Source organism: Melampsora larici-populina (assembly GCF_000204055.1).
Source record: "Melampsora larici-populina 98AG31 unplaced genomic scaffold MELLAscaffold_59, whole genome shotgun sequence".
NCBI lineage: Eukaryota > Fungi > Basidiomycota > Pucciniomycetes > Pucciniales > Melampsoraceae > Melampsora > Melampsora laricis-populina.
This window is the reverse complement of record NW_006768823.1, coordinates 544,484-567,514: the sequence shown is the minus strand read 5'-3', so window position 1 is coordinate 567,514 and position 23,031 is coordinate 544,484. Positions and strand designations below refer to the sequence as shown.

At 45.1% G+C, this 23,031-nt stretch overlaps 4 protein-coding genes across 4 annotated transcripts; all 4 read right to left on the bottom strand.

Annotated features, from left to right (window-relative positions):
• Window positions 1-533: 533 nt before the first annotated feature.
• Window positions 534-5,484, bottom strand: MELLADRAFT_67903 (uncharacterized protein; the record flags this gene model as incomplete). The annotated part of the gene is made up of 16 exons (XM_007416317.1): window positions 534-1,057; window positions 1,226-1,859; window positions 1,953-2,020; window positions 2,085-2,327; window positions 2,947-3,339; window positions 3,412-3,507; window positions 3,566-3,640; window positions 3,679-3,729; window positions 3,793-4,071; window positions 4,130-4,190; window positions 4,277-4,327; window positions 4,387-4,439; window positions 4,463-4,571; window positions 4,627-4,823; window positions 5,307-5,409; window positions 5,476-5,484. 16 exons carry the CDS (start codon window positions 5,482-5,484, stop codon window positions 534-536), a joined length of 2,946 nt encoding a protein of 981 aa, XP_007416379.1.
• Window positions 5,485-5,625: 141 nt separating this feature from the next.
• On the bottom strand, window positions 5,626-7,115 carry MELLADRAFT_111945 (uncharacterized protein; the record flags this gene model as incomplete). Its single annotated transcript, XM_007416316.1, has 5 exons — window positions 5,626-5,776; window positions 5,856-5,963; window positions 6,283-6,518; window positions 6,649-6,860; window positions 6,953-7,115. The coding sequence occupies 5 exons, from the start codon at window positions 7,113-7,115 to the stop codon at window positions 5,626-5,628; spliced, it is 870 nt and encodes a 289-aa protein (XP_007416378.1).
• Window positions 7,116-14,006: 6,891 nt separating this feature from the next.
• On the bottom strand, window positions 14,007-16,835 carry MELLADRAFT_93353 (uncharacterized protein; the record flags this gene model as incomplete). Its single annotated transcript, XM_007416315.1, has 9 exons — window positions 14,007-14,107; window positions 14,222-14,339; window positions 14,487-14,640; window positions 14,718-15,131; window positions 15,235-15,465; window positions 15,508-15,627; window positions 15,702-15,978; window positions 16,082-16,129; window positions 16,193-16,835. 9 exons carry the CDS (start codon window positions 16,833-16,835, stop codon window positions 14,007-14,009), a joined length of 2,106 nt encoding a protein of 701 aa, XP_007416377.1.
• A 4,230-nt stretch (window positions 16,836-21,065) lies between these two features.
• Window positions 21,066-22,640, bottom strand: MELLADRAFT_93352 (uncharacterized protein; the record flags this gene model as incomplete). Its single annotated transcript, XM_007416314.1, has 6 exons — window positions 21,066-21,244; window positions 21,365-21,495; window positions 21,657-21,975; window positions 22,021-22,099; window positions 22,140-22,318; window positions 22,403-22,640. 6 exons carry the CDS (start codon window positions 22,638-22,640, stop codon window positions 21,066-21,068), a joined length of 1,125 nt encoding a protein of 374 aa, XP_007416376.1.
• Window positions 22,641-23,031: the final 391 nt, after the last annotated feature.

The following is a 23,031-nucleotide window of genomic DNA, read 5'->3' as shown; positions in this document are numbered from 1 at the left end:
AGATAGAGGTAAACGTCGCCTCAGACGCATTTGGCGCGACGTTTGGATTGGACATCAACTGATACACTGACACACAGGCCACCTACTCTACACAGAAAGAGGTAAACGTCGCCTCAGACGCATTTGGCGCGACGTTTGGATTGGACATCAACTGATACACTGACACACAGGCCACTGGCCACATGAACAGGTGGACATGATGTCTTGAAAGGCACCACCACTTTCATATGACATGTGGTATGCGGAGTCACCACTTACGCGTGGCTACTCCACACAGTTGAAGGAATTCGTCGCCTCAAATGCACCTCGCGCGACGTTTTGCATGTACACCAGCTAATACCATCTCACCGGGCGGTACCTACTCCACACTCACTCTTAGACGTTGCATCACTCAAGTCAGGCACTGCGTTGCAATTGATGTACAAAAAACAACACATGGCAACATGGGATCACATATCTTTAGATTTTCGAAAAGGGAACAAACAAAAAATCACAACTTGGGTGCTACCGATAAATACAATCATTGAGGGGTCTCAAGCACCTTGTTGGCTCGCTTGGGTGTCCTGAGATGGCCCCGTGGCACTGTTTCCAGCCTTTTCACTCGTAGCATTAACCAACTTACGCTTCTTCTTAACCACTGGTGCCCAAGACGTACTAGCACGCTTCTCCGCACCTCCTGCACCCTTGGATTGAACTTGAGTTTGCTGAGGAGCTGATTTATCTTGAGGGGTGAAAGTCGAAGTCGAGGGGTTGTCCTTGGAAGCTTGCTTCTCCGGGTGGAGGCCTTCACCTCGTTTGGAAACTGGATGTAAGTCGCCTTCGGTGGGGCCAAACATCTTGCAAAACTGAACCTGTGAAGGTCTGAGTAGCTGTTTGGCCTTGTCCTTGTCCTTAACCGGGGGTGCAATAGCGCCTGTCAAGGATCGGCTCTGACCTGGCAGGCAGATCTCGCATTGCATGTCAAGGGTGAGCACATGAGCCAGCTTGGTGGCATCGAATTGATCTCGGAATAAGTCCGTCATCGTTGGCCAGTTGACCTCCGTCTTGAAGACACCATCTGAAGTCATGAATAACTTGAGGATTCAATACATGTGGTTGTCCATGCGATTCCAAGCTCGACAGCCATAACCCCACTGCTCCTGAATCTCCTCCGCATCAACCTTGCCACGTCAACAAGCTACCAGAAGAGACGTCAAGTGAATCAAAAGACCGCCTTCTTGCATACTTTGATCATGACTTCCTGGCCAGACATGGAACAACCCGGCAGTTCCGAAAGCCAAGAAGACGGCCATATGTTGCATGACACTGCGTCGGAATTCAGAGAGCGCGCGAGTATGATCTCGTTCCGTAGGTGCGCCGTCGCCTTCAATAGCTGATGGCGCGTCGCCCTTGATGGCAAGCCGCTTGACCTTGACCTGCTCTCGGACAAATTGCTTGATGCAACTGTTGTCTTTGAGCTGCGCCTTCAGCTTTGTGATGGCGGCTTGAGGCATTCGGCTCTCTTTGGCGCGTTCGAGTCGAAGATCTTGCTGTTTGGCCTCGTATACCATCAGGACCCCAACAAGGACTAAGAAAAACTTGCGTTTCAGCCAAGCTAGACCGCGATGCGGGTTTCGTGTGCTACTCTTCTTCCCATCTACTTCAGGCCGATTAGATACCATCGCTCCGCGGAAGAGCCAAGCCATGCTTTTCGAAAGCTCCACAAAGTCTTCGTGGACGGAATCTTCGCCTTCAGTTACAATGGTGATTTCGTGGTGATCAGTGTCTAGCGTGATATGATCCAAACTTTCTTGAAGACATGTAAATAATCCTTGAAATCCACCATTGAGGTCCTTCAGGAGTTCGGCATCAGTACCCCACTGTTACTTATTGTAGGTTCGGCAGGTCATTTGGTGGAGGGCGCGTAGAATGGCGTTCCTGTGCTTCCAGGGATATTCCGTGGCCCTTTGAACAAGGGCCCAGTTGATATTCTCAGGGCGCCATATCGGGTCAGCCTGATGAATTTGCATCAAGCAGGGCGCTGTCGGAGTGATGACACATCAGTTAATCACTAATAAAAGATGTTGTGAAGAACCTATACTGACATGATTTCAATTGAGTGGACATCTTGTCATCATCAGTCATGTCCTTCATCAACAGCACAAACTTGTGAAGGTCGTCCGCATTGGCCCTGCCAGCTTCGGTGGCTTCGTCGTAGGACCATTCATGCAGGATGGTGCGCACCGGGTAGCTGAGAACCTCGCCCCATTGGTACTGACCAGTGGGCATTTGATCCTCAAAGGCCAGGATACGCTGGGTTTCTTTGGGAGTCTTATTCATCAACAAATCTGAGTGTGGGCAAAGTGAGGGAAGTAACAAAGGTCAGTATGAAGCATTAGTGACATCAGGCGAATGAATCTTTGAATCTATGTGCATTTGTTGGCTACAGTGCATTTCGAGTCTCAGTGTTTGATACAGCTAAACACGTCAAATCGTACCAAACGTCGCCTGAGACATGTTTCAGGCGACGAATTGATGTACTCTAATGATGTCAAATGTCGCTTGAAAGAGGCTTCAAGCGACGAATGGATGGACTCAAACGCAGCCAATCGTCGCCGGAGATATGTTTCACGCGACGATTTGAGGTCCAGACATTGTATCAAACGTCGCCTGATATACATATCAGGCGACGTTTGATACATTGTTCATCTATGTCAATGATAACCATTGCAACACCGCATCGTCGCCTCAAGATGCTTCCAGGCGACGTTCTGGATGCTGGGAATGCCATGAATCCAATGGAATTCATAAAACATCGCTTAGATCACCCTTCAGGCGACGTTTCCTTCAAGGCCACGTACTATCGGGTCAACAGAAGGGGTGGTAGGGCACGACGCATGCAGCAGAGTAGAAATTAAGTGGGGCGGATGTAAGGGGAAAAGATGTGAAAGGGATAGTCACACTTACTGCCTAGGTAAATCTTGGCCTTGTGAAACTTGTGGTTTTTGTTCACCTCAAGCCTAAACGCTGGCCTTTCCTCCTCTTGCCCTTTCTTCCCTCGTGCCTTCTTCTTTTCCGTAGGTACCACGACTTCCCCAAGGGGTTCAGCAGACTGGGCAGCAGACGTGGACGCGGTGGGAGGTCCGGTACGTGGCTGCTGTGTAGCCGCGGTGGTCCTGCCTTGAGCATGAGAGTCGGTTGGCGGATTAGCTGCCTGAGGAGCTGGTGGCGGGTTGGTGAGGCTCGTTGTCGCATTCCTCGCATGGCTGGGCATGTCTTTGTCATCAACAAATTCTGCGCTTTTGAATTTGCCGGCCGCAGGGTTGCGCTTCGAAGGTGGAGGCTTGGTGGTGGTTGGTGCTGTGGTGGTAGGAATGTCCCATTGAAGTCAGCTTCAAACGTTGAATTAAATATAAAATAACTCATCCTTACCGTGTCTAACATTCACCGCCCGCTTCTTCTGCGCCACAGGGCGTTCCGGTCCTGCCCCTGCCCCCTCCACATCAGCCGCAAGGCGTTCGCCTGGCTCTGTACATAGGTATGTCAGTCATTTGAATCTGGTCATCTATATGCTTATCAAACTTACGTGTTTCCACTTCCGCCTCTCCATTCCCGTCTGTATTGTGATTTCCTGCTGCTGAATCGACAATTCTCAAATGAGCTGATAATCACCACCAATTGCCGGCCTCCTGCACTCACTTTCGACATCGCCCTTCAACACAACACCTTCCTCAGCCTCCTGAGTAGGTTCTGCGGTGAGTTACTTCTATCAGCGTGTATACATGCCTTGCAGTTATAGAAAGTCTCACTTACTTCCTGGGGCTTGGTCCTCCCCTCCTGCAGTCAATGCTGGAACAGTATCCGGATGTTTGGGCTTCAGGATAAGTGGGGACATTGCCCTTTCTATGATGGTGACCTCTGGGTGCTTGGCGTTGATAGCGGCGTTAAGTTTCTTTTCTTTGGAGCGGACAGATTGTTGAATGGCTTTCAAGGTAGAGGTCATAAGGTTGATCTCTTTGCCAATGAGAGCGGGGTCACTAGAGGCAAGTACACCTTCCATATTTTCCTTCGTCACAGTGTAGAAGTTCTGAACTAGAGCTAACTGTCAGTAGAGGACTTCATAATAAGTACATTGCGTGAATGTACTCACTGAGACTGTACTGCTCCTTGGCCACCTCGATCTTAAAGGACTGACTACTGCCCATGGTGACCTGTGTATCAAAAAGGGGCGTGTCAGCATGGTTCATGAATAGTAGGTTTGTCATATTTATGTGGTGCATCAGTCAGTGGTTCTTACTGGAACAGGCTTGAGGTCCGGTTCTTCGTCCGAAGAACTGTCGCCTGATTCCTGAATCGCGGAATCAATCAGTACTGATATAAGGAATATTAGGGATAAGTCATACTTACTTCTTCACTGCCTTCTCGTGCGGTCACGGCCTGTGATGGAAACCTGGTTCTTCCTGTGAGGTTGCATGGCGATTACGGTTCAGCTTCTTATGTGCAGGTAAGTGAGTTCCAAAACTGACATCTTCATTTGGCCAGTCGTCACTCTCCACATCTTTCTCCTCGTCTTGATGGGGTGGGTTTCCAGTCTACTCGTAATACAGTCAGCCCGGTTACTTCATGCGGTGTATATAAGGTCCTGACCTTGTGTGCTCTATCTTGAACAGGATCTGCTTGGGTTTTTGGGCCCGCCGGACTTTTGTGCTGAGGTGTGGCAAGTATTGGTTCAGTTTTACACTCTGATGCTTGCGGTTCATTTGTTTGATACTCACCCTGGGTGCCTTCGGAGTAGGCGTGGTTCCACGTCCGGTCATGAGTTCCTCTCTGGTGGATTGGTTGCTCTGTGGATGGTCAGAGTGGGTTATCAGCATTCGTAAACGGAGGTTAAGTAGTAAGTAGGGTGTTCATATGAAGATTTTGTAATGAAACGTCGCCTGAACAGCTTTTCAGGCGGCGTTTGCGCATCGCATAAGAGGGAGGTGTCTGGAGCAGATCGTCGCGTGGAATGGGCTTCAGGCGACGTTGGAGATGAAGGGGTTGTGGTTTATTCGTCGCTTGTGATGCCCGTCAGGCGACGTTTGATTAAGCTGGTGTTCAGTACTGAGTGTAAATGAATGATTGCCTGAGATCAATCTCAGACGAGGCTGCGATATCATCATGGTGTCCAAGTCGTGGTATCAGCCAGTGAGACAGATTCGTCGCCTGGAATGCCCTTCAGGCGACGATTTGCTACCTTGACAGGTATCAACGCTGGTGGAAGGATCTCAGACTGCCCAAACGTTGAAATCTTCGCCTGGAAGTTGCTTCAGGCAACGATTTGCTACCTTGACAGATATCAACGCTGGTGGAAGGATCTTGGACTGCCCAAGCGTTGTAATCGTCGCCTGGAAGTTGCTTCAGGCGACGATTGGTCCGGGTGGTTTGGTTCTGAAGTTGGTAATACAGAGAAAGGGGGGTGGGGGAATAAGATAAGGCTGATGAGGGATGGCTGACCTGGCTCATGGTTTTTTTGATGGAGATGTAGGTGCGGACTGGTGTGGTGGTGGTGATTTATGGGTGATCTGTTGTGGTTCAAAGGTTTAAGGGTGTGATTGGTGCGCGCGCGTATCAGAGTGTATCGGTCGGTATTTATAGGGGTGTCTATCACCACGTTAGGTTAACCGCAGCTGCTGTTAACCTAACTGCGGCTGCGCAAATTACATTACATGTGTGTGGTACCTGTATACCAGCAGTGTTATACTGATGATTCGTCGCCTGGAAAGGGTTTGAGGCGACGTTTGGTTCTATTGTGGGTCTGTTCAGCACAACATTGTGTGTCAGATATCATCAGGCTGTTTTGCATGCTACATGGTAGCTTTTGAGGGGCGCTGTACCCAGTGATACACGGCGCCTGAGATTGGTCTTGGGCGTCGAAACCTTGGGATGGCTCCCATTTGTTCAGGTGAGGTTCAGTCTTATATTTGTTCAGGTGAGGTTCAGTCCTATATTTGTTCAGGTGAGGTTCAGTCTTATACGTGAGGGCCTACATGCGTGTCAAGGTGGGTATATCATACTATGGGCGTGTGTGTTAAGTTTTGTAACCATAGAACGTCGCCTGAACGTGGTTTCAGGCGACGAATTGGAGGGTGTCAAGGTGGGTACATCATACCATGGGCGTGTCTGTTAAGTTTTGTAACCATAGAACGTCGCCTGAACGTGGTTTCAGGCGACGAATTGGAGGTTGAGGTTGCGGGGCGTACGTGTTTTGGACCTACGGGCTAAGGGACTCAACCCGGGTACGCCCGTACGGTTAAGGCGTACGTGGTGTACGGTCCCGGGGCGCTACGGGACTGCGTCCCGTAGCTAGGTCCTCTGCATCCGCAGAATGAAGATGAGCCTAGTTGCTGAGATAAGTTAGTATCACAGATGGCAGGTGGATAAATTAAATTAAATGGATGATTACTTGCTTTCGGATGGGGATCTTCTCCAAACCCATTGTCAAAGTGGTAATGGCCGAGTTCAAGAGATTCGTGATTCAAATCATTGATTTCTCGAGCCTGGAGGGAATTGAAGATGCGCCCAAATGCGAAATGGTGGTCCTGATTGATCGCCATGAATTTGATATTTGATGGAGAGTCGACTCTAAATTTTTCTGATTAATCTGGGAAAAGAAATCCAGACACTTACAGGTTGACCAAAACCAAACACCGCCAAACCTAACCCATGGTTGCACAACCCTAATGTGACCCTAACATAATGGATTTGACCTGTGACTTGATTCGGATACCTAAACCGATCAGAGACAGAGGATAGCTTCCTTTTTTCATCGCTACACTTCACTTCCGAGTTCTCTCCACCTGCAGACAGAGCTGCTTTCTCCTTTGTTGTCGGACTCCGTGCTACGAACCGGGAGAATTCGGCCATCTCAGGGAGGAAGTTCTACGATTAGCAGTGTTTCCTCAATCGCTATTGCTCCCATTCGGTATCTTACTTATTTCAACAGTCCCCTCTGCAAACCTAAACCAATCAGAGACAGAGGATAGCTTCCTCTTTTCATCGCTACACTTCACTTCCGAGTTCTCTCCACCTGCAGACAGAGCTGCTTTCTCCTTCGTTGTCGGACTCCGTGCTACGAACCGGGAGAATTCGGCCATCTCAGGGAGGAAGTTCTACGATTAGCAGTGTTTCCTCAATCGCTATTGCTCCCATTCGGTATCTTACTTATTTCAACAGTCTCCTCTGCAAAGTGATCGGACCCCGTGCGAGGAAGTTCTTTGGGTGAGTAGATACTTGTATTCCAAGTAAGTGGGATGTTGGATGCTGACCTTTCATCTTCCCAACGATTTCCGAAATGCAACAGATAAAGCTTTTATTGGTTCATCTTGTCGTCCTTCACCACCCCAGCGAATACTGGACACGATCATTCGAGGAGCTGATTTAGTCATATCAGTGCATTCAATCACGAGTGTGAGCTAATAAGTTTCGTTCCTTACCTGAATGAGATTGAAAATTATTGACACACCATTATTTCCGTATGTATTTAGTTCGATTTGGTTAATTTAGCAAATATCTCTCTATCTTATCTCTGGTTCATAGCTTTGATAGTTCGGTTTCACTACTCAACTTGAACCATCTTTCTTACTTATTAATTATGACACGTCAAAGATCTACTATCAGAAAGAAAAAAGCGGGAATTCATGTACCAGGCTTCAAGTCCAGAACCTCACCAAGCTATTACAAGTCCCGAGATAAATATCGAAAAGAACAAACCATTGGGTCGCTTTATCCACGACATCATACCAAGCGCACCAATTTAAAAAAGAAACTTGTCAAAGACTTAGGATTACCTTATGATACAAAATTCATCTTTCGATATAGTTTAATTGATCACCCTTTACTTGAAAACCCTCATATTATAATCAATACTGGAACTGTAGTTATTATCAACAAAAAGGACCTTTTGATTGTATTGATTGTCCAATGTACTCCATTTGAAAAAATGGATACAGAACTTATGGAAAAATACAATCATTCTATTTCTACAACATTTCTTCATGCCCGAGCTCGAAACCAGTGCAAGATTCACAGCTCTTTGCACAAACATGAATTGGAAGAAGGGGAAGAGGAGGAAGAGGCTTTAAGTGGCTGGATGGGCTGTTGTGGTTGGCGAGGAGGCTGTGAGAAAAATAAATCAGCTGGTAATTAGAGCCAACGCCGAGACAGCTACGCTACTCTACGCTAAATAGCAGATAACGCGTAGGGTAGCTGTACCCGTTATCGGGATATTTCACAAATGGCTAACGTACCGTCTAGAGCTACGATGTAGCGCTTAGCGTAGATTTTACAAGCGTTGACCGCTATCTCAATATGCTAACGTAACTGACAAAGCTACGTTAACTCTACATTAACTCGTTAACAGTGTTTTAAAATTGCCACTGTTGAAAAAACAGAAAAAAGCACAAAAGAAAAATAACAAATAGGAAACTACATGAAATCATTCACCCTGATGCACTCAATAACCTTGCCAAACTCTTCGCCCAAAGGTACACCCTCAACAAGCCACATGTGAGTTGAAACCGATCTCTCGATGTTTATAGGACTTAAACCTCCTCGAGAGGCTGAACACACATCAGCTGCTGCTGAGAATGTGCGCTCAGGTCCAGCCAAAGACCCCGAACAAGCCAGATAATCACGAGACATTATAGCAATAATGGGGAACCGAGCGTAATTTGTCTACAAAGGGAGTAAAGAAACGAGTTAGTACAGATTGAATGGAGTTGATTAAAGTGACAGCAAACCTACCGCCCACCAGCGAAGAGCTTCGTTAGGATTGGCCAGGTCATACTCAGGTTCTCTCATCCGAACGGAAGCACGAAAGTACTCTTTCATTTGTGAATCGTCGCCAAAGTCCTCAACACCATCATCATCATCACTATACAAGTCATATATAGCTGAAGTTGAAGGGCGTGATCGGTCTGCTGAAAGTTCTGACACAGGAGCTTTTGAGGTCTTCTTTTTTGTTGTTTGCAGCTGATCTTCATGAAAGATCCGGTTGAAGGTTGATTTGGCATTGATGTATGTAGTTGATGTTTTCTCAAAGAATTTCTCGAAGAATTTAAGTCGGAAAGCAGGGTGTAGAATTGTTGCCGTTACCAACGTTTCGCATGCAAGGGCCTCGTCTAGATAGACTTGCAACTTGGCAAGCATTGCGGCAATCATAGGGTAATGTGCGTCCCTGATTGGTAAGTCAATCTCTCGTTCCTGCCACCGAATTCGTATTTCAACATATTTAGGAATAACTAAAGCCCCAGTGGGCATGTTACCTTCCATTTGTTTGGTGACGGACAAAAACGGCTGTATGTAATAGAAGAATAGAAAGAAAGGATTCAAAAGTCAATTCAATGAAAAATCGAAAGAAAAAGACAAATTGTAATATACCTCAAGTTCCGAGTTCAGTTCTTGAATTGAGGCCCATTCTGAAGGACTTATTGAAATCTCGTGGAAGTAACCATAAGGTTTCCCGTTTTTGCGAGGTCGGCGAGTCTTTGAATGGACACGTGCAAGGTCTTCCTTCAAAACTTGGTCAATCACCTATCGTAATAATATGTCAGTTTGAGTTTGTTTAAATGAACAAATAGATTGAAAGCTTACCTCACGTGCCAGCCATGCTTTATGCCTGCTGATGTACTTGATGTTCCATCGAATTCCGTACCCTGCAATCAACGATCCCAGAGATAGCCCACGAGCTTTCATGATCCTTTTAAATTCATTACGCCAAGATGAGGATCGAGTGATCCTCCTAATGACAAAGTCGAGCTGTGGATGGTGTCGATCATGATTGGTGTAAGTGGATGGTGTCGATCATGATTGGTGTAAAATAGTGAGGAAGGAATGAGACATACCTTTTCCAAAATGTAATCTAACTTGTTTGCCTCCCTCCTGTGAGTTGGAGCCACCGTGTCATTAAGCATCAACAAAGGATTTTCAGCATCCTCAGCATCCGCTGCATCCCAATCCTCCTCATCGTCTACCTCTTTCTCTGCCATGGAAGCCTCCAAACGTTCCATAATGTTGGCGTCCAAATCATCTTCATCTAATTCTTGAAGGTCGTGTTCAACATCGGAAGCTCAATCGTCCTCCGTGGGTGAAGTAGGAAGATCAGGTACCTCGAGAACCGGGCCATCACCAGAACGGGGGTCTTCCGGCGGCTCATCCTCTTCAAGTAAAGTTGTACAAACGGCTGGAAACCGTCCACGAACGGCCGTCTTGACACGGCGAGGTGGAGGTGTCTTCAGACCTAGGGCTGCCAATCCGGCACCTACCACAAGCGCAAGCTTGTGGCAGAAACAAAACGCGTGCATCGTTTTGGGATTCCATTGGTAGGACGAGTCAGTACCATAATGGCCAATGAATTGCCGATGCATTTCATTGGCCATGGTTTTATTGTTTGAACCCGAGTCGGTTGTTTGGCTAAGCAAGTGAGGTCCGCAACTATAAACAACATCAGTCTATGTATTAATGGAAATAGATCAGTAGACTAAACTTATCTTTTCAGCAAGATTGTTCTTGATGAGTACATTCGCCAACGGTTCAGCCAACCAAACACCTCTGTGCTCCCATGCCACTACCTTCAGCGTGAGATGCCGAGAAACATACTTCCACGAGGGATCAATATAATTGACCGATGCGCCGATAAAACCGTGCCGGTTTCCTTTTGAAGTCCACACGTCGTGCTGCATACAAAACTTAGAGTCGAGGCCCTGTGAATTTGACAACCAGATTGTCAGTACTTTCAAGGAAAGGAAGGAATGGGGAACAAAGCAAGTGGGAAGAAGTGTATATCAAACTTTGAGCTCGTTGATTACTTGCTCCTTCATGGAGAGGTTTAGACGCTTGGCTTCAAGTGCAGCCCAATGCCGGCCATAAAGCTTAGCTTCAGGTCTGAGGTATTGAACACATGCACGGAGCCACGGATTGGCAAGTCGTGTCCATGGTAAAGACTGACGGACCAGCCAGACTGCCATGCCTTGGTTGAAAGTGAGATTCTCGAATTTTGAAACCTTTGTGCTTGTTACGTAGGAGTCGAGTGGCCCATTGTTCTTCTTACGTTCAGCTTCCTCACGGGCGCGAACTTCGGCAACTGAGGGTGGAACCAATATCCCAGCTTCCCGAGCTCTACGTCGGCCAGGGCAGCCCGCTGCTGATCGTCCTTCCTGAGTCAAACCATCGCGGTGAGCTTTGAGATTACCTGTGGGGTTGGTGTAGCTGATCCGAACCGGGTTAGATGTGTCTCGGCTGCACCACAAACACGGGTAGCCTAGTGGTCGCTTGGATTTGTCCTGAAGGAGGGAAAGCAGTTGATGATGAGGAGAAAAAGATTACAACCAACAGCAGTGGCGAAATGGCACTTACATCTTTTGGACGATACTGAGGTTCTCCAAAGTATGCCAAGAGGGCATCGTTCTTGTCACTGTCTTCAATAGTGATACGTTGACGTTTCCGAACTGTGTTGTTTTCTTCGTCTGAGTCGGCTCTGATCGTTTCTTCAGTAACGTGTTTGGATGAATAGTCCTTTTAACAAAACAATCAAGATTTAGAACTGACTCATCAGCTTGAGCACATTGTATGAATGATGAAGTTTACTTACTGGTAGGTCTTTTTGCTTTGGTTTTCTCTTTCTCTGTCAAACAACTTCGACATCAGGAACATCACCATCATCTTGTTCATCTTGAGAAGAATCAATGACCATTGCTTGCTTCTTTCCAGTCGTGATTTTCTTCTTTGTAGCCGTGTATGATTGTTTCTTTCCCAAGTTTTTCGTCTTGTGGGTAGTTGACGACGGGGGTTCGACTGAAACCCTTCGGCGACCATCAGGTGACGGGGAAACCATCCCAGGGTTCGAAGTTGGTTGACGTATGCGTTGAGAGCGACTGGAACCAGGCGTGGCTTGGATTTGTGATGACATTGGATTGTTTTGCGACTTGGAGCCTTCTGGCATTGGCATGACAGATAGGTAAAAGTATTGATATTGAATTAATTGTATAAAGATTGAAAAGAAGAAAAGCTGAGATGGGTGAATCGTTGCGACTGATGTATAACTGTGATAAGTTTTATAAAATAGTTCAAAATTGTGGGAACGAAAATGGGTTTGATAGGCTAAGAAATCAAAGTGAAAGTGAAAAGTATAAGGGATAGGATGGGAAGAATGAAATGAGAGTCAGTGAAACGAAAAGGAGAAGAAAGAAAATCAGCGAAAGGTCACTCACCTTCTGATTTCGAATCAAGATCAGTAAGGACCCTTGCGTGATGCAGTATGAAGGTATCCTTTTGGGCCATGACGATATCCCAAAAAGGGTTGTCGTTGCTGGTTCGAGGTCTAGATGTGGATCTAGAGCTGCTAGATTCGGATTGTCGAGTGGTCCAGTGTGGCGTGCTCGATTGGTACAGACCCCTGCGTAACACTATGCGCTATCCTATCTACATTAGCGGGGCTGGCCCTGTTGCGTAGGGTTTTTAAAAAGCCCCGTTATCCCGTATGGATAACGTAACTTTTCTGAAAAAATTCCACTACGGGTATTTGCAAGCGTGACTATTGCGAGGCCAGCTACGCTATTGGATACTTTAACGCATAAAGCTACGTTATCACTACGTTAGCGCTATCCGGAGCGTAAGTGGCTCGGCGTTGTTAGTACAATAACAAACAAATTTGTCTTGTTGATTAGTTGATTGATCTTCTTTATTACAAGGATTAGAAGGATCATTTTCAAATTCTGATCTAGATTCCGAATCAATGATTCCAACCGAATGAGAGATCGGATAAGAGTCAGATGACAAGACAATCTCAATTGGAGTTTTAAACATTTCATTCGGAATCGGTTGACAAGCTGCATGTGAAGGATTAATCGATCGAATCGTGTTTGATTTTCCACATCCTTTAGTTGTTCCTCTTGATAATGATAATGAACGAGTTCGTGATGAACTTGATGATGTCGGATTAGCAAATTGAAATCAAAAGATTGAACAATCAGCTTGAGGTGCACCACAATAATCTAGATAAACTTGAATCGAAGATCTAGAAATTGGATCTGATAAAGAAGTTGCTGGATTGATCCCACGATTTAGATTATTATTGGCTTGACATTGTGATCAAACGTTACGTCAAGTACCCACTAAGTTACGTGGAACAGGTTCAGCTGAAAGTAAAGTGGGTGGGTTCAGATTGTTGTTATTGTTATTAGATGCGCGATGATTCATGGTCAGTTGACGTAATCTATTCACTGCCATCGTTCTATCTAGACCAGCATCAAAATCATTATGCATTTGTTCCACTAATGCATGTCTCCAATCCGTTGTTTCATTATTACTCATTAATTTTCTTCTTCTGTTGTCAGACAATTGAGTGATTTGATTAGGTTGTTCATTTGAATATCCTGTTGATCTTGATTGAGGATTTGAATCAAGATCGGATGTTTGAGGAATACATGATCTTGGTATAACGTCTTGATTTTCAGTTGATGGATTAGGTTCAGGTATCTCAAAAGATTGGGATAAGCTCGTGCTAACATTCGGAGGCTGTCTGGAGGTTGTTCAACCTTGTTCAACCTTATTATCATATATATCTGATCTGATCAAAGGGTTTGATTCCATAAAAATCCAGTAAGATGTGATGTTTGCCTAAGGAATCGTGGGGACTTGTTGACCGTTTTATATTCTTGTTTTTCAAAGAAGTATTTTTTTATACAAAAGATTGATGAATTGGACCCCGATGTTTCTGAATATCATCAAAGTCATCGCAAGGATATTATGGCTCAACAATGTGCCCGACAAGAGATTGATGAAGGGTGTGTTCAATATGGGTGAGATTCAGAATATAATGATGTATTAAAAAATTGATGGCTGTTCCTTAAATCTTTATAATTCCAATAGCTCTAGGGATTTGAATTAATTCTCCAACATTTTTGACCTAAGAGATCCAACAAACCAATCTATCCCAAATCCACCAAATTAGCCAAACCTTCTTAAACCAAAATACCAGTCTGATTTTCCTACTTTGTATCCTTTCCTTTTTCTTTAACATTTGCCCTTAATATTTCTTCATTAAATTCTTTTGATGAGCCTCCTACAAGTTCTTCAGGTTCAAGTACAACTAAATTGAAACAAGAAACAGTTTTTTTATGGATTTTTTATCATATAAAATGGTTTTGATTTTTTCAGATAGTTTTTCATGAATACTGGCGATTGAAGATATGTTGCTGCTAACCATCTATCATGTTCACTATGAATTCCATGATACGTTTGACATCAGCCGCGTACTTGAGCGCTCTTGTCACCAATCCATCCGGTTCAAAGTGAGGCGTCAAAACCTTGATGATTTGGCGCTGAGTTGTGAGGTTTTGTGAGACTTTGCTAGCTTTATCCAGTCAACGGGCTGGTGCGTCCATCAATGAGATGTCATTGTCGAAGGAATCCAAAGCGAGATGATGGCTCATCAATAGATAATTCTGGTAGATCATTGCCGGCGTCACCGCATCTTCACTGAACCAAACCATCCCACAGCAACTGAACGTAGCTAGAGTGGCGTATTTGAGGGACTTGACTTTGAACATGATCCTCACATTTAGAGGGAGATTCAACCGTTGAGCATTGGGGAGGGTAAGAAGTTTGTTGTCATCAAGAACACTTTGTTCGATGTCTGCCGTTCAACGTTCTTGATGAGTACCTCGCAAAAACAGGACGGATAATAGATCATAGCTTACCTGTTCAAGTTTTCCACCCACTCAGGATCCACATCACCATCAAAGATGGTCCAATGTCTCTTGGCATCTTCACCGCGCACGTTATCAACAATCTTACGTAAGATATTTGTGAAGAGAACATTGTTCCATTCATGCGTAGTGGAATCAAGAGTTCCATATAAGGCGTCCTTGGAAATTGCCTTAGGATCGATAACATAGGAGACGCCTTCAAACCCTTCAAATCGCTCAAGAGCAGCGAGTAGAACACGCCAAGCTTGACTCTTCCCGGTTGCCGCGGGACCGACCATCATCAGACTGTGCTGGATATTCTGAATCTGATACAGTTGTACCACTTTCTGACACCATACATCGCCCATGACCAGATGACGTTTGGCAGCAACTGCTGTGATATGTTCCTTGAGCTTGTCGAGATCACTGATCGGATAACAAACTGTACAGGGTAAGGCACAATGAGATCAGTCGCTATGATAGTTGCCCATTTTTAAGTCTTAGATACTGATGAAATATTTCCACTTACCTGGTCAACAATGGCACATCGTCTGCCACCGGCTTTGGTACAATGGTCTCTGTGACACATTGAATCGAGATCTCCTGTTCAGCGCGAGAATCCGAGACATCCGCGAGTTCATCTGTTGACTTCAGCTGAAGTCGACCACGTTTTGAATGTCCTGCGCTGGTCAGCACAGCCTTGAGGGCCCAAAGACCAAAGTTGTAATGCAGTTGTCGGGTTAATTGTTTGTCACATAAACTAAAGAATGGTACGACTTTGGATGCTAAACTTTCTTATAACATGACTTGAGTGATTAACTCTTGATCAGGGCGTGTCATGGCCATGCTTCGGAAGAGCTTCTTCAAGTTATCGGGCAAATTGCGACGTCCGGCATACCCAGGGTTCATTGTAATGAAGATCCTATAAAACCATCACAATCATCACCCAAGTGTCCTCTTTCATCAGAGAATGAAGACAAATGTGAAAGTACTCACCCAGTATGCGGGTTAATCCCTAACGTCTTACCAACCAATTCCACCTCGGCTTTAGGATCGATGGAAGCAGCACGTAAACCATGTTGAATACTCTGGATCTGTTGCGAGACAGCACTCAAGATCCTCTCTTCACGTTGATTAGCGTTGTCAAAACAACCCCAAGCTCCGACTTGACAAAGTCCCACAAAGATCCGACCCATGGCTTGAAAATCAAAAGTCTCGTCACAACAGATACTAGAACAAAACGTCCGAGCTGAACACCCAGTCCTTTGACAGACTCCATTTTACCTTTACCAAAAAAATACATGTGATGTGAGTTCAGCATGACAAACATTGTCTTTAAGGATTATATGGTTTGAAATGCTTCGATAAACACTTACCTGTACCTGCCAGTCCAAAGGGCGAGCCTCCTAGTCTACCGTGAAGGGCTTGGGTCAGTGTAAAGTAACAACAATTGGTTAAAGGTGTCTGCACCAATCAATCAGGTACACCAAGATACTTGAAACCATAAGGGAACACAGCATTAGCCATTTGAATCGATAGCCGCTCCGTAGGATTCGACACAGATGCATCAAGGTAGAAACGCATGTGATAAAGCCACTCAAAGCATGTGACCAAGTCGACTTCATCTTTAATCAAAAGCCGGATGACATCACGTTGATGTACCAATTCAGTGATCAAGTGTTCACATTTGCGTTGCATTACTGGCTTCAATTCGCCTAAGACCACAAACGCAAGGAGATCCAATGTCTGCATCACGATCCCAAGAGCCGAATTCAATTCTGCATTTGTCTTCAGCGTGTCTTCCACGATTCGTATTCGTGTCCACATAGTCTGAACAGCAAGAACTACCAGTTGCGCCGGGAATGATTCTATCCATTTGAAAAATTTCTCCTTGTCCAATGTATCACCATTGCTATAAAACGTGGCCAGTTGGTCCATTGCCATCGAAAGTAATTTGGCCAAAGATATCTGCATCTGAGACTCGAGTTTGGTTAACCAGTTGTTGATCTCGGGATAATCTTTCAAGATAATTGGAGTCGAAAATGGGACTTCTTCTCCTTTGCGCGAGCACATCTTTTCAATCCGAGTGATTTCCTCATCAAAAGTCAAGGTGGAGAGACCAGCAAACATTTTCTTGAGATGTTTGACAACCCTCAAAACAATACCCGAACCGCTCCGAAACGCTATGAAATTTCACTGAATTTCATGGCGGTGCGGAGTGGTCGCTATTGACTGCTCCGCTCTGATATCGCTATTCAAGGAGGAAAAAACCTCACCGTTTAGCGGAGCGGACAAATCGATATCCTTGCGCTATATAGCGCAAGGATATCGATGACGTAGGAGAAAAGAAAACTGCCTGTATTTCAAATTTAAGTGTACGAGACCAAGGCTATAAGGCTAGAGTCACGTAGGAGAGTAGATAGAAAAAAAAACTTTTCTCAAACATGTATATGAGTGTAAGAAAACAAGAGTTCAGACTCGAGTAAGCAAGAAAACAAGTATAAGAGGAACAATCCTCAGTTGATAAAGGTAGAGCAATAATCCTATTGGGGCTTCTTGACCGATGCTTTCATATAGGCTAGAAGTGCTTGGGCCGCTTCTTCAAACAAACCATCAGGGACAATGCCCTCCTTCAACCAGGCTTGAGATCCAACAAGTCGCTCCATCGTCTTCGGTAGCATACTACCTCTTGAAGGTGTACATACGTCGGCAGCGGCTGAAAAAGTCCGCTCACATGCACATGATGTGGCTGAAATTGCTAAGTAGTCGCGTGCAATTGACGAAAGGATTGGGAAATGGTTTTCATGTTCCTATAAATGGTAGGTTAGCCAAATCAGAAAGGATGAGAAGAAATGATAGGAATGGACAAACCTTCCACCATTGAAGAGGAGTTTGATCTTTTCTGATTGGGAATTTACCTGCCAAATAATCTTCCAGCTCTGTAGTCGAATGTTTACTTGGACCGGTGTCAGAATTTCCAAACACATCAAATTCGTCGGCCTCGGTAGAGTCGTTAATATCTTTGGGTGGTGGGGTTGGCTCGTCAATCTTCATCTCATCAACAACAGAGCTGAAAGCATTCTCAATAAGAACCTGTGACAAGTTTTCATGTTCAGGATAGTGAAGGTTGAAGAATTTCACTCGAAAGCAAGGGTTGACAATTGTTGCCAGGATGATTGCATCACAGTTGGCAGCCTCATCTTGGTACTTGGTCAACCATTTGACCATTACATCAATGGCCTTGTCAAGGGTCGGGAAAATGAAAGCTTCAGCTTGAAGTTCGAGGAGTTCTTTGATTACCCGCTTGTATTCAGCCAAGAGGATGCAGCCAGTAGGCCCATTTCCGTCTACTTGAGCTGTGGCATCGACAAAAGTCTACACAATAGAAACAGTAATATCAGTAACTTGATAATACAAAGATATTAATGAGATATAAGAATAGAAACACTAGCCTTTAAAACTTTGTTCACCATCTCAACCGCATGCCATTCTGAAGCGGAAATTGTGACACCCTTAAAAAAACAAGCCTTTCTATCGGCTGCAATCATTGAATTGATGACCTGTCAGGAAAGAGAGAGAGTGTGTGATTAGAATTAAAAAAACCAATGGAAATGTCAGAGCAAAAATTACTAACCTCCTGTGCCTCACAAGCTATCTTTCGGCTTTCATAGTGGCTGTTCCATTGAGTCTTGCAAGGCCTCTTCAACATTTGACCGGTATATCCCATATGAGTCGCACGGGTCTTAAAATCATTGCGTTGGGCTGCACTACTTGCAATCTGTCCAGAGACAGCGTCAACCTGTACAAACGACAAAATCATTTAGATTACTAAATGATTCTTCAGGTTGTGAGAAGAACACTTACCTTTTGAAGCGCAGCTGCAACTACATCATCTTGGTCACAAGGTAACTCTTCGTCTTCGTCTTGAACAACATCTTCTTCGTCAACACCGTCTGCTATTTCGGGTAAGCCGTCCTCGTCCTCGGAATCCGTATCAGAAGCATGAAACTCAAGGGAGTCCTCGCCATCGTTGATCTCCAGCCCAGGTATAGGAAGAGCAACGCCGTGCGGGATAGAAGGCTTCGCATTACCGGTCTTCTGACCAAGTACTTTGAGACCGTGCCCAACGACAAGTTTGAGCTTATGCGCATAACACCGTGCGTGATGAGTTCGGCTAGACCAATGGACGGATTCTTCAGCTTCAGAGAACATTCGTTGGAGCTCGGAGGCCATTGTCGAGTTGTTCCCTCCGCTATCGGTAGTCTGAGCTAAGATGTAAGTACAATACAAAGAGGTAAGCAAACCCTAAATACATGAGATAATGAAAGAGAAATAAAAGAACATAAAAAGATCGACTCATCTTTTTATGAAGTCCATGGCGAATCAAAAATCGCCCAATGGGTCTGGCGAGCAGAGCACCAAAATGTCGCCATCCCACCATCTTGAGGGTGAGATGGCTCGATCGATATTCCCAATTGTTGTCGATATAGTTTGCTGAGGCACCAACAAAGGCATACCGATTGCCTCTGGTGGTCCAAACATCATGTATTAAACAAAACTTACCTTTGTTTTCCTGTTAAAATTCAAAGATTTGATCAGTTGAAGTACATCTATACTGTGATGATAGTCACAATTGTACTTACCTTCAAGTTGTTGATCGCCTTGTTGTGCAGGGCTGCAAAAAGATGGACAGACTGTTTTGTGGCCCAAGCATTTGATCGAACCACTGCACCACGATTGACACAATAGAAGGCCGCACGAAGAGCCAGGTCTGAAAACAAATCCAAGGTAGCGCATGTCGAACGATCCAGATTACGAGAATCATATTCAACAAGTCAACTGAAAAGACCGGTCCTTTGACGAATGAATCCAAGGTGTTCTTCTTCTTCTCTGCCGCGATCTGATCTTCATAAACTGGTGGGAGTATCGAACCTGCCTTGATCGCTTTATGGCGCATCTTACACACAGGACGAGTCTCATTTCCGTCGCGGTGCCCCCATAAGTTCCAGTAGGAAGTTGGGTGACGCAAGAACGTGTTCTTGCACCACCGGCACTTGTAACTACGACCCTATAATTGAACCAAAAAGAAGACATCAGCTTGAACCTCAACACAATGAGAAGAAAGTAAAGGACAGAAAAAAGTAGAAATGAGAAAGAAACTTACCACAGGAGGCTTGAAGAACTTAAGTAGGTCTTGCACCCGATCACTTCGAACTTCCATGTAGCCAGGTTGATTGGTCCCAATGAACTCAACATCGGAATCTTGATCCAAGTTGACATCGCCAGGTACCTCATATGCCTACACATATGAAAAAGGTTCAGTTCGTCTGTAAGTTATAGAGACATTGAAATAGGAAAAGTGGGCTTACATCTGTGATGGCCTTCTTCTTGGGTCGAGGTGAGGGTGAGCCAGCCTTCGAACTGGGTGTCGGTGATCTGACTCGTTTGCTAGTGGAAGAGCGAGTCTACAAATATATAATAGTTTGATGTATGAGCTTAAAGTCCGAGAAATGAGACTCACCTTTCTTTTTCCATTCGGTTTGGTGGAAACTGGAACACTGGTCTTCTTCTTTGTTGTAAGAACTGGCGGGCGAGGTGATGCAAGCCAATCAGAAAGAGAACCGGGTTGTTCGCCGTCCGAAGGAATGGTCAGAGTCGTACGTGAATCCTTTGGGGTCGCCACAAATCCTGGCTGGGATTGGGCAGGACTTGGTGGTCTAAGAGTTCTAGAACTGGGTAAACCGGGAACTCGAAGATTGGAACTTTTGGAAGAGGATTGGGTAGATGGGGTATTCGAGATGGCCATTGATAAGATTGTGAAAAACAATGAAAGGAAAGGTTATAAGGGTTTTTAAATGAATAGTGAGATGATAAAAGTAAGTATTGATTATTCAATTGATGATTTGGGAAGGGAGATTGTTACTGACCAACCAATAAGTTTCAAATATCCTACAATTCGGCGCTCAGACGGACCACATATTGGCCCTCGAACAGTATTCCAGGGGCCGTGTTCCATCGGTGGTGGAGGTGTTGATCTAGGATCGAAAGAGGTGATGGTGGACTGGATGGCGTGAGGCGCTGATCTAGTAAAGGGGTGGGGTAACTACAGTTGACTGCCCTCTACCCACCTCAAGGTTCCAATTCGGCACTTGTAGCGGAGAACCCGAAGCCCCAGGGCATTTTGCTGCGGTTTTTCGCTATGTAAAAACCAGGGTTTTGAGTTCGGTGCGCAGGCCCCGCTATAGACTGCGCATGACATAGCGGGGCCCAAAACCGCTCCGAAACAGCTCCGAAACAGCTCCGAAACAGCTATTTCGAGCAGAGCGGTTTGGGTATTGCTCAAAATATACTTACTGTTCCCTAGGATCTCCAATAGATCCTCGTCTCCCACAAATAACATCGTGGAAAAGATGACCTTTCACGTTCAAGATATTCTCCCAGCGCTTTCTGTAGCTTTCTGAGTGATTCAAGTAGCTTGTCAAGTGTCTTGAGAACTTCTGGGATCTGTAGCACATCCAATACGTAGGGAGACTTGAAGGCTTGTTTCATGTTTCAAAGGTATTGCTCGTTGATGTTGGTGAACCGGTTGCTCTCATTCGGGATAAAATGTTTGATATCTGCATTCCCTGAGAAAGTTCCCTCGAGATAGATCCACTGACGTTGAACATCGATCCACTTATTGAACATTTCGCTCACCCGGTTGAGACGGTCCGTCCAAATCAAGGCATCTTCTTCAAAGGTCTTATAATACGGTGACAGTTTCATCTGACTCAACGCACTGGTATGTTCACTGCACTTATTGAATAGATCGTTGATCACATCGTCGAATCAATCTCGTTTTGTTTTGATTTCCAAAACATAACTTTCCTAAGTCTCCTGGATCTGATAGAATCATTTGAGATCAATCATAAGTAGTCAGTTTGAGTGATTATGTATAGCATGAAATCAAACTTGCCTGTTTTATATTCCTCCAATGCAACCTCCCCAGTAGCCTGCGCCAACACCTGCCGGATCAGGCTCTCATTCTTCTTCAAATCCATATCCCAAATCGTGCCTAGAGTCATTTGAGAAGGAGCATAATGACCAGATAATCGAAGGTTTTTGTACAAAAGTTTCCAATGTCTTTCTCGAAGTGCATCTGACTTTAATTCGCCCACAAGGGCAACACTCTTCTGATGCAATTGAATCTTTTCTTGAACAAACTTGGATGCTTGATATTGTCTCATCTTCCTGGACATCTCCCTCGTACTCGTCAAAAGTGCGTCTAAAGCTTGTCGGAGTTTTCAAGGCGTAACAGAAGACCAAGGCATCTCACGAAGCTCAGCAAGTTGAGCCCAAATCCCTGAAAGAGCTGTCCAAACTGCTTTGAGATCTGATATCTCTTCAGCCGCCGGCTTGAGTCGTTCATTAGAGTGCTTCTTTAGCTGGACAAACTTGACTGTGTTCGTCTTGCAACCGATTCACTCGAGTTTCAAAGAGGTTTATAGCGTTCATGGCGATATCTGGCTTCAAATCTCCACTTATTGGCTTTTCCTTCTCCCAATCAGCTATCAGAGCATCAATCTTGCTCTGTACTACCTTATCTTCTGCTACAATCCTCATTTGCAAAGCACCTAAAACAAGTTTGCCGGAAAGTCAGCCCTTATGGAAGATGAGGCCATAAGTAGTAACAATCAATAGACCGCGACTTCACATACCGATCTGCTCTTGAATAGCCGAATTCTTCCTCTTCAATAACGCGTTGAATACGTTCCACTCGCCCTCAATCTGATCAACATACAACCAATCGGCCGGAAATTGGTATCGTTGTCGATGTAAAGTTTTCTCACCACTACCCAAGATCTCGATATCGGGTTCCCATTTCTTGACTTTGCGATCCAAATCTTGTACAAAGGTGATGAATGTGACGGCTTGAGTAGTTGAAGAGATCTGCATCGAAGGATGTTCAAGGTCATGCCTTGATTTCGTGATTGCAGTATGAGGTATCACTATCTTTGTTGCCTGCCGATTCACTAGTAATGCTCGGTCAATGGATTTGGACCATTGGAAACTGTTGGTTGGATTGCCAGCTTGTGCTGAGTGAGAAGCCGCACCAGCAAGGTTACTGACACTTTGATTAGTCCCACTATCGCTCAGATTCTTGGACCGGTTCTTGCTATCCACTTAGGCATCAAAGAACGGCGCGACGGCTAGATGGACTAAGTTATGAAGTTTGTGACTTTAGGAAGTTGATTGGATGCTGGACCAAAGAGGTCAAGAAAGTGAAGTGGTGTCGAGAGGTCTAGAACAATCGAGAGTGGGTACGCGTTTGATGAAGGCTAGAGTG